Source organism: Protopterus annectens, chromosome 2.part2, assembly GCF_019279795.1.
Source record: "Protopterus annectens isolate FY-2018-M chromosome 2.part2, PAN1.0, whole genome shotgun sequence".
Lineage (NCBI taxonomy): Eukaryota > Metazoa > Chordata > Ceratodontiformes > Protopteridae > Protopterus > Protopterus annectens.
Genome location: NC_056730.1, coordinates 1,097,745,117 through 1,097,759,205, shown reverse-complemented (window position 1 = coordinate 1,097,759,205; position 14,089 = coordinate 1,097,745,117). Strand labels below are relative to the sequence as shown.

The window sequence follows — 14,089 nt, the reverse complement described above, 5'->3', positions numbered from 1 at the left end:
TGATATGGGATGGAAAACAAGTATCTTTGTTTAAAGTGTGTTAAGCAAAAACTAGCAGCCTGTTCTTAATTATGTATGCATTCATGTTGCAACATTTATGTAAGAGATTGAAATAAAATTGGCTATTATAAAAAAATAAGGAAAAAGTACAGTTTTGTACCTACCATAAATGTAGATGTTCGAGTGGTAATACAGCTGCAGTCATTACAGATGGGTTCTCCTGCTGTCAGGCGGGTCCTCGGTCGTCCGAATTCCAAAGTCTAGGTCCGGCGTCGGTTGTCGTCGCCTCTTCCCTGACGTCAGTGCGACAGGGGTATAAAAGAACCAGCCGACGCCATTTTCTTCAGTTTTTCTTGCCCCAGATGTCAGGTGCCCCCAGAAGGAAGGCAATATATATATATATAATTATGTAATAATGCAATGCAAATTAATCAAAAAACAGTAGTTGCAAGCAAATACACCATAAAAGAATACCCCTAGAGGGGAAGGAGGGAGGGAAACCTGGACTGCAGCTATATTAGCACTCGAACATCTACATTTATGGTAGGTACAAAACTGTACTATGTTCATCGTGCATACAGCTGCAGTCATTACAGATGGGTAGAATCCCAAAGCTAAGAAACGGGTGGTAGGCACTAGGTGGAACTAGGAGGAGCCAAAATGCCCTGCAAGACTGCAGTGGCAAAACCTGCTCTGGATTTGGAGTATAATGGTAGGTTGTAGTGCTTGGAGAAGGTATGCACAGAACTCCAAGTGGCTGCTTCCAAAATATCCTTGGTAGGAACTCCTCTGAGGAAGGCTGCCGACATGGCTGTGGCCCTGGTGGAATGAGTTCTAATGCCTGTAGGTACAGTTTTGCCATGAAAGGAATAGCAAAAGCGTATGCAGTGGGCTATCCATTTTGAGATTGTCTGTTTGGAAATTGGCTTTCCTTGAGATCCTACCACATAGGCCACAAAGAGCTGTTCTGATTTTCTGAAAGGTTTTGTTCTGTCCAAATAATAACGCAGTTGCCTGTGGATGTCCAAGGAATGTAGTAATCTCTCCCCTTTGTTTTGAGGATTAGGATAAAAAGTAGGTAAATGTATGGCCTGATTTAAAGCTACCCTGGATACCACTTTAGGCATAAAGGACGGGTTTGTTCGTAAGGAAACTCTGTCCTGATGGAAGATGATAAAAGGCTGGACCGCCATGAGAGCCTGTAGTTCTGAAACTCTACGAGCTGAAGTGATAGCCAGAAGGAAAGCTGTTTTCCAGGACAAATATTGCAAATCTGATGAAGCAGCTGGCTCAAAAGGATACAAAGTCAGTTTTTTCAGAATGAAGTTAAGATCCCAAGCAGGTATTGGTTGTTTCCTTGGAGGTCTTAAATTCTTAGCCCCTCTGAGGAACTGTCTTAATAGAGGGTGAGAGAATAAAGGTGGATCAGTGTTGTATTCTGCAGAAATGGCTGAGGCATGGATTTTGATGGAGGAGAATGAAAGTCCACTGCTTAGCAGTTCAGCCAAATATTGTAGTATTTGAGGTAAATTCAGTTTTCCAGGGTTCTGGCCCTTTTTCTCATTCCAAACACAAAAACGTTTCCATTTTGCGGAGTAAGCTTTTCTAGTTGATGGCCTTCTGGCCTCCAAAATGACATCCTGCACCTCCTTGGAGAGTAGGGCCTGCTGTGATGCTAAGGAATCTTCCATGCGGCTAGATTGAGTGTTTTTAGCTGACTGAAGAGTTTTGTAGCTGTGCTGAGTCAGAAGAAGAGGCATTAGAGGCAGGGTCCATGGTGGGGAATGCGTCAGGCTCCTCAGGAGTGGGTACCAGTGTTGCCTTGGCCAGTCCGGAGCAATGAGGATCATCTTTGGTCTGTCTGCTCTGGTCTTCAATAGGACTTTGGGCAGCAGAGGAAGAGGCGGGAAGGCATAAACTGTCATTGATGTCCAACTGAAAGAGAGAGCGTCCACTCTCCAGGCCTTTGGATGAAAGATCCTTGAGCAGAATTTTGTCAATTGATGATTTTTGTGGGAGGCAAAGAGATCTATGTCTGGCCTTCCCCATTCTTGGATTATTTCTGTAAAAACTTTTGGATGCAACTTCCATTCATGTGGATCTGTCATATTCCTGCTTAGGTTGTCTGCCAGCGTATTTTCCTTGCCTGGCAAGTACTGTGCTTGTAGTTCCATTTGTAAGTCCATGGCCATGTTCCAAAGTGACATGGCCAGTCTGCATAGGGGATAAGAATGTGTTCCTCCCTGCTTGTTTATGTACCACATAACTGTGGTGTTGTCCGTTCTTATCAATAGTTGACCTGGTTGTAGAAGGTCCTTGAAAGCTATAATAGCATTTATTACTGCTAGCATTTCTTTTTGATTGATGTGAAGGTGCTTTTCTTTTTGGGACCATTTGCCCTGAATGCACCGGTCTGTCATGTGCGCCCCCCCCAGGCGTAGTCCGAGGCGTCTGTTGTGATGACTTGATTTGCTTGAGGCTTGCTGAATGGAAGACCTGTGTTTGTTTGACATGCTTGAGCCCACCACAGAAATTCCTTTTGCAGACATGGAATTAGTGGTATTATTGTTTCCAAACTGTGGCTGTGTTGAGACCATATGTTTTTTAGGTACCATTGTAGTTTTCTCATATGCAGCTTTGCACATGGGATTAGTAAGATGCAAGATGACATGATTCCCAGAGCCTGCAGGATTTTCCTTGCAGTCAGCCTGGTGCAATTTGCCAGTGTTCTGAAATATTGAATTAGTTGCCCCTGCTTCTCTGGCATGAGGTAGGCCATCTGGGTGTTTGTGTCCAAATTGGCACCCAGGAAAATTATCTTCCGAGAGGGTATTAGCCTTGATTTGTCTTTGTTGACTGTGTATCCCAGAGAGTTTAATAGCATTTTTACATAAGCCAGATGTTTCAGAAGAATGTGCTTGCTGTCCACTTGGATCAGGCAGTCATCCAAATAAGGGTATATTTGTATCCCTTGAAGTCTGCAGTAGGCAATTACTGATGCCAGGCATTTCGTGAATACTCTGGGCGCAGTAGATAAGCCAAAGGGCAATGCAGAGAATTGATAATGGGTTGAACCTGCAAGAAATCTGAGGTATCTTCTGCAATTTTGTCTGATTGGGACATGCAGGTATGCCTCCTTGAGGTCCAATGTTACCAGCCAAGACTCCTTGCCCAGCATGGGAAGAAGTTGCTGTAGAGTGAGCATCTTGAATTTTGGTACGAGTAGGAATGTGTTTAGGATGGAAAGATCCAAAATAGGTCTCCAATCTTTTCCCTTCCTTGGCACCAGGAATAGCCTGGAATAAAAACCTTGACCTTGTTCGTGTGTAGGTACCTCTTGAATAGCTTTCATGTTTATAAGATCTGAAATTTGCTTTTGTGCCTCTGCCCTTTGATTGTGTGGCAGGTTTGGCATGCCTCTCATTTTTGGAAGGGTATGAAAATGGAATTTGTAGCCTCTGATTATAATGTCCAGGATCCATTTGTCCTTTGTGACAACATGCCAATTTTTTGAGAATAGTGCCAGCTTTCCTCCTAAGGGGGCTGCCATTTGAGACCTGGTTGGCATGCAAAGGGGAAAGTCATTGGGTTTGCTTTCTGAAAGATTGCGAGTTGTCCTCATCACCTCTTTGTGTAGGAGCTTGCCATTGTCTGCCTCTGTACGATCCTTGTGATTATCCTCTGCCCCTCGGGTGCCTGTATCTGCCTCTTTGGGGTCTGTCTGTGGCAGGAAAGGACCAGTTCTTGGAAGGCCAATTTCTACTAAAACGTGGGGGTTGAACCTGCAGAAATTCTTTCACAGTTTGCATTGATTTAGCCTTTTCCTCCATTTTCCGTAATACTTCCTCAGCATTTGCCCCAAATAGTACATCCTTTTGAAGAGGGGCGTCTAGTAATTTAGCTTTGACATGATCAGGCAAGGCTTGTTCCTTGAGCCAGGCATGCCTACGTATGACTGAGCCTGTAACAGCAGCTCTACATGAGGCCTCTAGAGCATCAAAACCACATTGTAAGGTATGTTTACCCACTTGTTCTGCACTATGCATCAAATCCTGCAACTCCTTCAAGTCTGGTTGTTCAGGTTGTGACATTTTACTTTTCAATTGAGATAACAGAAACTGTTGGTATTTTAGCATATGAAACTGACAGTTTAAAGCCCTCATGGATAAGGTAGCCGAGGTATATACCTTTTTTCCCCACCTTTCTAAGGATCTGGAATCTCTCTCGGAAGGCAATGGATTTTTGGCAATGGAGGCCTTAACTCCCTTGGGCCCCTGTGAGATGGTTTCTAGGTCAGCAGCATGGCTTTTGTATAGAAATTGGTGCGAGTCAGGAACCCTGTAGTACCTGTCAGGCTTAACTGGAGCTGGAGGAAAAGAGTCCGGGTTAAGGCAGGCCTCCGAGTAAACACCATCTAGGATGTCCAAGACAGGAGGTATAGCCAGAGGCCTGTGCTGGGGTAACAAAAGAAATTCCCTGAGCCTTTTCTTGGAATCTGAATAATCCTGGCCTTCCCAGTGGAAGTGTTCCCTTAAGGTATGCAAAGTTTCCCCAAATGAGTAATCCTCAGTGGGGGATACAGAAGGATCCTCAGCATCATAGTCTTCAAAAGGGGAGCAAGACTGTTCCTGATCATCAGAGTGTTCTGAAATAATGGAGCCCTGATCAGAGGAGGGGGAATCTTCCTCCACTCTCGGCCTTTTGTCCGGAGGTGGCTGAGAACCTCTGATTAGAGTAATTAAATCCTCAGCCATTTTAAGCATCTGTTTCTTAGGCATGAGGCCTGGAGATGGGACCTGTGTAGCTGGTCTCTTAGGGTGCATGGTTGCTTTAGATTTGGTGAAAGCCTTGATGGAGAAAGAAGAGGAAGGTCTGAAGACACCTTGAGTGGAGGTGGACCTGTCCACATTCTGTGTTTCAACGCCAAGAGTGGCTTCGGTATCTGTAGTCGGGGTGTGGGCCGAGGAGCCTGCGACCTCGGGTACAGGAGACACCGCCAAAGATGTGTCGTCGGTAATCAGGGGCTGCGTAGGCGCCTCGCTGAGAACCGGACCATGTGTAGTCGGCTTTGGCGTGGTGTCGGTGGAGGCCGCGGACCTCGAGTGTCGGTCCTTGTCTTTGTGTTTTTTAGACAAAACCGGAGTCGGAGTATCTGACGACATAGTATAGTTAAATGCTTTCCCAAAAAAATGCTGGGCGAACTCTGCCCGACGCTTAATAGTGCATTTGTTGAATGTAGCACAAAAACGACAGACCGAGACGTCGTGGTCTGGGCCTAAACAAGGTATACAGAGGGAATGGAAATCCTTATGCGGTATTTGCTTCCCACAAGAAATACAATTATTAACTTTGTCTGACATCGGTCTAAGGCAAGAAAAATTTCCCTAACGGGGTACTTAGCTTTTAAGAAGACTTCGATTTCCAAATGTTTTGTAATCTCAGGAGCTGGCCGACCTGCACTTGCGAACTGCTTCTGCTTCGGGCACCGCGCGGCAAGAAAGACTGAAGAAAATGGCGTCGGCTGGTTCTTTTATACCCCTGTTGCACTGACGTCAGGGAAGAGGCGACGACAACCGACGCCGGACCTAGACTTTGGAATTCGGCCGACCGAGGACCTGCCTGACGGCAGGAGAACCCATCTGTAATGACTGCAGCTATATGCACGATGAACATCTAGCTTGGAGGGAGCAGAATGACAGACATGAAAATGGGTTTTTGAAACCCCATTGACTCTAGCAATTCACTCACTAGAATCAAAGAAATGTTACATACACTCTGACGTCAAATCATTAAAAAAGCAGCACTAAATTTCAGCAGATTGGTACTGCAAAACATGTAAGGTGACCAGTGAAAAGATGCACTTACATTTACAGGTAAAAGAAATGATACATTAGAAAGATGAGTAATGTGTAAAGGAGAAACTAAGAAGACAGCTTTGTGGCTGGAAGAAATATTTACTGCAGGAAATAATGAAAGTGCAATCAAGGTCCACAGGAGTAAACGATAGTGAAAGGCACATCTCCCAGTATTAGAAGGATTTTGGGGGTTGGAAGTGAAATTAACTGTCAGAGCATTACAAAAGAAGACAAAAAAGTGTCTATATTATATTATCGTATGAAGAAAATAGCGAACGCTATTTCATCGTACTGATAATATCTAAACAAAATATCGAATGGAACAGCAAATTTTTTCCCAGGGAATAAATTCACTGCTCCGTAAAAAAAAAAAAACAAAAAAAAAAAAACTTAAACACAAATTTAAGTGGGGGGCTTTGCCCACCCCCACCCCCGATGTGGGGGGCTGTGCCCCCCACCCCCTACTTAAATATACCAACTCCGAGATCGCACCATAGTGGAGGAAATGGCAAAGTTCCCAAAGACAGCCCACCGAATTTTTTTCCCTGGGAAAAAATTCGATGTTCCGTAATTTTGCCATTTCGACAGTATTGGATCGACTAAATAGCATTCGCTATTTAGTCCATTCGATACTGTCATATAGACCCGAAAGAAATATTAACAAAGACATCCATACTGTGGTGGAATTACAGGCATGCATGAGAGAAATATTAACCAAAATGATTGGTAATTTTAAGAAAAAGGACAGCAAGCAGAGCAACTCAGCAAGCATAAGGAGTGGAAAAAGTAGGATAATGCTGGGGCAATGAGTAATGTAACTAGGAAAACTACAGAGAGAGACACAGAGATGGACTAAAATATCAAACAAATGCAAACATAAAAAGTAAAATATATGTATTCACCACATTAGCTGATCTGTACTGGGGCCTTATGCAATGGGTAACTACTGAGATTTCTACCTCCTTAATGCCCAACTCTGCTATTTTCTTCTCCTCACTCCCAAAGGTATGAGAAAGTACAGTTTGTGTAAGTAAATGTACAACAGCAGTAGAGGTTCATATAAAATCATTGCTGCAGTAGCCTAAAATATATATGGGGTATCCTGCCAAAGACTGGACAAGGTAGCCATCTTTTTAATCTTTGGAGCATCTTCTACATGTCTTTGTCTCTACACAACACGAGGAAGGCAGGATAAAGTCAGTGGCCAGGGCACCAAAACTTCACAATTTTCTTGCCTCAGAACAGAGAGAACCCTGGCAGGTAAATATGCGCTAGGAAAAAATAACAGCATATATATCCACACACTGGCAAAAAACACAAGAGAAGGGGGATGAAGGCAGACTACAGCTACTGCAACTATAATCTAACTGAACATCTACTATTAAGGCAAATTTAAATACATGACTGTACTTAGATCACTGTTGCAGTAGCTTAAGAAGAAAGGGAGGAGAAAGAATGTCGACAGTCCAAGAGCCCCTGGAGAATAGCTCTAAGTAGAACCTGCTCTGGAAATAAGGAAAGAACAGAGACTGTGGTGCTTGGTAAATGTTTGCAAAGATGACCAAGTTGCTGTCTCTAGAAACTTATTTCTGGGATTCACTCCTTTACAAAAGCTACAGAAGAAGTCAAAGTCCTAGTAGAGTGGACCCTGACTTTGCCTGGAAGTGTCTTATTATGGTGAGAATAGCAAAAGGCAATAGCATGGGACAACATAGCAAAAGGCAATAGCATGGAACAACCATTTAGAAACTATCTGATTTTAAACTGCTAGTACCTTTTTCGGTTTACCTTCATAAGTGCGTTATGCACTCGTGCAAATCCGCTTTTTTTTCGAAAGTAGGTTTTCAAAGTGGCAAAATCTCAAAAAAAATAGTCCGAATATGCAATGGGCGAATCCACATTGGCATCCGCTCACTGCAGATTCGTCATTATGGGTGCGGATTGCACTACAACGGGGATGCCCCCTGCATTACAATGTGTCTTTGACATTTCAGTTCGAAAATCAGCGAATCAGCTGTTCGATTTGCTGATTTTTTGAACTTCTCAGAATGTCGAAGTTTGAAATTCGTGCATGTGTGATTGATATTGTCATTTACGACAATATGAATGTATACCCCTCTTTTTCTTACCTTCACAGAAAATAAACAGCTGGTCAGCAATCCTGAAGGTCTTTGTCCTGTCAATGCAGTATCTGAGCTGTTTATGGACATCCAGAATGTGTAAAACTTTTTCTCCATTATTTTTAGGCTCTGGAAAGAAAACTGGTTCAGTGTATTAGACATAAAAAGTATCTATTTTCAAGTAACTATCTTTGCAAAAAAATAAAACAGCAATAGTTCACCATAAGAGCTTGCAACTCAGACAATCTTCTAGATAAGAACTTCAATTCTGCCCCATAAGCAGATACAAAAGGAAAAAGTGTACGTTTTTCCAGTACAAAATTAAAATCCCAAGAAGGAGTCATCTGCCTTCTAGGTGAAAAGAAATGTAAAGCACCTTTCAAAAACTGCTTTACTTGAAGTACAGGCAATGTAGCTTAGAATTTGGCAATATAAGTCTGCTTGGAAAATATCAGAAAATGCTCCCTGTGGCATTCCAGTTTGTCCAGAGTAAGAAAGGCCATTATGAAGAAGTATGCAGTAGACATCCCAGAAATACTATTAGGTGGGGAAGGAATGACAGTTTTCTGTATGCTTGCTGAAAACCCAGACTGAGAAAAAATTTTATTACACAATCCATAGATTCTTGACAGCCAGTGAAAGAAACTGCAAAAATAATGCAATCATCTAAATATGGGAAAATGTGAATACCGTGCAACCTGCAATGGGCTATTACAGGTTTGGGTCTGTTGATAAGCTAAGGGACACGGCAGAAAAAAGAAAATGCAAACCAGACTCAGATAAATGTAAAATGCATCTGAAATCTTTGAGGATTAGGATGTGATAGGCATAATTTAAACCCAAAGTTACCAGAAAACTGAGAGGAGGAATGAGAGGTAAAAGAGTGTGAACACAGAGCATTATGAATTTTGGGATTTTGATGTGAAGTTTAAAAAAAACAGGACAAGTCTCCAAGTTTCTTCTTTCTTTGGAAACAAAAAAATCTTGAATAAAATCCTTTTCTTCTTAGGGCTGGGGTTACAGATTCTATAAACCCCTGAGAAAGTATTTGATCTAGGATAGCAGGCAACAGGGAGGGTTTACTGGTTGGATGAAGAATGAAAAAGAATCCCACTGCCAGTTGTAGCCTTTTAGAATGATTTTCAGTACCCAAGTGTCTGAACAGAGGAAAGTGAAGACCTGGACTCTGAGACAGCTTTACAGGATTTCCAGAGTGGGGTGGGGGAAACAACAGCTGGTCTGTTTTCTTACACTGTCCTTGGTTTTTGGATGACCATCTCTTCCTTCCAACTTTCAACCTCCCTGCCACTGCTTTTTGAAATTTTCCGTGTGTGTCTTGCTGCATATTCTGTTTCCTGAAAGATGGACCTGAATAGGAGGAAAGTCCCCAAATTACTATTTCCCTTTCAGCAAACCTCTTAAGGACCTCAACAGATGAATAACCAAATAAAACAACTTTATCCACGGAAACATTCAGAGTCTCAGCTTTGAAAGGAGTCACTTTGAGCTATTACTGTTTGTTTTGTTTTTGACAAGGTTGGTAACATGGGAGGAACAGATGCAGGCTGATGAAAATCCACCTGTTAAATCATACCTTTGTTGAAATTCTGGTATTTGTTATTGTTCCCAGTGAAACAAGTCCTTCATTATGGCACTAGTGCAAGAAAAAGACAACTATTCCAGAGGGGAACCTGAACAATAACTTTCCTCAGACTCAGATTCCCCATTCTGTGGAGTGAGAACTTCAGAAATACAGTCCATTGTTAATTCCTGTCCCACAAACTGGGGATCAGAATCTGAGAGAGAGGAAATTATTTTTTCTTTTTATGCGAGAAGACTCAGCATTTAAAGACTGAAAGATTCTCAACAAACCCTTAACAAAGCCCAGCAAATCCTCCTTACCTGTTTTAGGAGAAGAAATATGTCTAGTTTTATATTACTTTTTTCTGAAAAAAACAGGGATTTGAAATAAGGCCCCATCCCTGGGAATGAAGCTCCTCAGGGCAGGTTAACACAGGACAATCCTCCAGTTCCACACCCAGAGTTGGCAAGAGTGATTACTCCATGCCAGACAAGAGTAGCTGAACAGCCGTAGAGGATGTGCCAGCTTCTGGGTTCTTAGAGGCTTCCTGAGAAGTAGCACCTGAGGGACACACAAAAAATATAAAGAATACTATGGGGAGGTTGTAATCTTTCTTAAAGGACGGTAGTAGCAGGAGACTGGAACACTACAGGAAATAATGAAGATGTCTCTGGAGAGCCACGATATAATGGAACCTACTGGCTGAGGGAAGATATAAACAAGAAACAGATGCATGTACTTGGGCTTATTGATGTACTGAAGTGGCACATATGCATTTTTTTTGCAAAATATTACTCCTGGGCAAGATTAGATTGAACAATTAAATGGAGATATTACAGATGATGAGTAAAGGGAAATATGTCTTAATCATTGATATGCAAATAAATCAAGAAACATTTGTATTTTTGCACGGAAATTGTCTGCACAAATATTTCTATAACCCTACAAGACCTAAAAAATGTTCCCACATACAATGGGCAGTGTTGAAGATGTGAAAGTTCAAAAGATGTATATTTGCAAAACATATGCTCTCAAGAATAATGTTTCTTCAGTACATAGTAACTTGAATAATATGCTAGGTCTTGTATTTGGAAGATAACTGAACCTCAGCATAGAGATGCTTTTAACGAGGTGCTGTGAAACAGCTTGTATTAGAGAAGTGAAAGGCATGGCTAAACTTACTGGTGATCGTGCCTAAGAAAGCTACGGCTAGAAAATGGAAAACCACAGACAGACAAACTATCAATTAGAGATCTCAAAAAATGATTACAAAGAGTGAAAATATGGAAATGAACTCTATAGTAAAAACGTAGGCTACATGGGATTCTGTAACAGAAACTGAGCTTAGAAACAGCAACAACAAAATATTTCACAGTCTGCTTTGTCAAATACATGTACATCTAATGCAGGGTGAGAAGTCACTAGTCTAGTTTTTAAGAATTGCAAAACAGTGAAAATAAAACAACAGTCACTAGCTAATTTCTGGTCTCAAATTATGTTGTAAATAACTTTGGTGTTTTAACTGTTTATAAGGAACAATGTTCAATCTAAAAAGATTACAAGTAGATAGAAGAGTTTATTGCGATATGTGGATTAATATTCTTAACAATGACAAATAAGTGAAAGTGTAATGTTAAGCACTTGTTGTCTGACATAATATTAGTTTACTAGCAATGTATAAACATATAATTGTAAAAAGGTTGTCCCTGTAATCAGTGCATCCAGTGCTCCACGTATAAGGAATGCACAGTACGTAAAAATTAAAATGTGGTAATTAAGGTATATTGCATAAAAACATGAAAAGAATGCTCTGGTATTCATTTCTCTCAACACTGGCTGATGTTATACTGTAATCGCACATATTCTGGCATACTTGTTAAGCATACAGTTTCTCTCACCTGAAAGATGTCCAGACACCTGCTGAAGGTTTCCTAGGATCTTCTGCCCTAACAGATGTATTAGACGAGTCACGACCTGTCAAAATGCAAACAAAAACTAATGTTTAGCTACAACACTCATAAGTAACCTACAGCGAATATATTAGAAAATAAATGCTGCTAGAAAAAAAAATGGGTTTCAATAAAGTGATATTTTATACTACACTGGGAAATAAAATATGCATCAAAGTAATGCATTTCAGAATTACTTTAACTCAGTTAACCCTGCATATACAAACATGAGTTGGAGTCTTCTTTACACTTACTATCTGAAAAAACTGATAAACCTTCAGGGTTGCAAAAGAAAAAATGACGAAAGACAAGTGTGTCACTAGACAAAATACTCTTCAGCATACCACGCCAAGTTAAACAACACTGCAGCCATGGTCCATCCTGACTTCCATCCAAAGATAAATGAGGTGAAACTGTTGTAAAGAACAGACAACAAGACAAAAAAACAAAAAATACAGTTATGTTAGGAACTTGGCACATAACTGTAGGTATTCAAATACAGTCACTGTTGCAGAATTAGCTTTTGGAATTCTTGCTTGCAGGGGTCCAAATGTTGTCGTGAAAACCAGAGCTCTCACCTTTTCACTCCTGGCCCAGCAGCTTCCCTTTTCTTTTATCAGGATGTTGGTAATACAAAGGGTAGTTACATGATGCCATCTTCCGATCATTCTCATCTCAAACAAGCTAGTTAGTTCAGGTTCAGAGTATGACCTATCCAAAGATGGCCCAATCTAGTGCCAAAAGACTTTGAGATGAATTACATGAACAGATCAAACAAAAGGAATGGGAAAAGTGAAGTGGTTACCCCACCCCAGCCTCTTGGCACTGATCAAGTGTGAGGGGATGGAGGGAGTGAAATGGTAGGGTAACACTTGATCTACTCAAACATCTACAGTTATGGTCAAGTTTTTTTTTTTTAAGACAAGGAAACAAATCGAAAACGCACCAAACAAGCTTGTATATGAACTCCGTTTATTGCAGTCAAAACACATCAAGATTAAGCGCTTTCGTCTTTCACATAGAAGACTTCATCACATCAAAATAAAGCACACTGATTCAAGAAACATTTTTATACCCGTACATGTTACATAATAGATAAAATTGAGCCAATGGTATTGTCAAAAAAAGTCACATGTAAAATATATTAAATACACAGGATGTTAATATTCAAGCCAACTTAGTCAAATAAAACACTGCTATATATTAAATACCTTCAGCATATGTTTAAAAATGCAGGCACAGTAATGCATGTAAAAATGTTGAAATACTTAAAGTTTCATAGATTTTTCTTTCAGGGCTGAAGTATTGTAAAGGAATCATTTATACCTGGTGGAAACTTAGCTGCTAGTCTGAGATGCCAAACCAGCTCTTTTTACTTAATAAATTCTTCCAGTCACTCCCCCTCAAATCTATGTCCACAGTATCCAAAATAATATAATTAAAACCTTTAAAATTAGAACAAGTGAGGGAATGCCTATATAATGCACTTGTATCCTTGTTTTTAACATCATATATGTGTTCATAGATTCTGCTTTTCAACGCCCTCTCCGTTTTCCCAACATAGAATCCATTACACATATCACATAGAGCAAGGTACACCACTCTGGTGGTAAAACAATTTCCTTTCTTGAATATAATCTAAGATGCCATCTTATTAGCTAGGTGGGTTTCAGGTCCTTTGAAAATATAAATACATTGGGAGCACCTCCCACAAGGTGTTGTACCACAACCACCTTCTATTGGTAAATTCAACTTGTTTTGCATAAGATGCTTAATATTCATGCCCACCTTGTTGATAAAAACTGGTTTATCTCCCACTGCAGTTAACACATCATTATTTACCCTAAATATATTCCAGTTCTTTTTAATTTGTTTTTCACTTCATATGATATAGGACTGTATTGTTCTATACATGCATGCTCATAAATCTTCGTTTCACCAGGAGCTGTGGGGACTATATCAGTTGATGGGTGGTTTCCTAACAGGGGCTTATATTTTTCCCCATCCTGTGTAAACCTCCTCAATAATTAGTTCCATCTGTTTGGGGTATCCCCTTACTAAAAACAGATCTCTTAATGTGAAAAATTCCTGTCTCACATCACTCAGTTCTGAAGTCATGCCTGCAATTCTTATAGCTTATCCTTTGACTAAGCTCTTTTTCTGTGAAAGTGGATGGTTGCTCATATAATGAAGCTAAGAATTATAAAAAGTACTCTTCCGAATGTTAGATTTGAAACCTGTGGGTGTACAGGAAATTGTTGTGTCCAAGTAATGTATACCTCTAGTGTTGTAATAAGTAAATTCTAAAATGAGGTAGCTTTCTCCAGGTGGTTTATAAAACCAGGTATATCTTCCACTTTTCCCTTCCACAAAATAAAGATGTCATCCAAAAACCTGCAATATAACTGGATGTTGTTCCAAATTTCTTTGTGGAATACTTATCTTAACTCCCAGCCTAATAGTACTATATTTGCATATGTAGGGGTGCAGGCAGCCCCCATGGCAACTCCTCGTTTGTTGGAAATATTAGCCCACAAAGAATAAAAAATTATTCTCTAAGATAAGTGCCATCATTTCACACAC

General features: G+C 40.6%; 1 protein-coding gene across 1 annotated transcript in view; it reads right to left on the bottom strand.

Moving 5' to 3' along the window:
* PNPLA7 (patatin like phospholipase domain containing 7) overlaps positions 1 to 14,089 on the bottom strand; it is a gene marked incomplete in the record, with an annotated part of 4,152,928 nt that overhangs the window by 1,615,296 nt on the left and 2,523,543 nt on the right. The window contains 1 exon segment of the mRNA XM_044064320.1: positions 11,456 to 11,531. Coding sequence (XP_043920255.1) covers positions 11,456 to 11,531 — 76 coding nt within the window.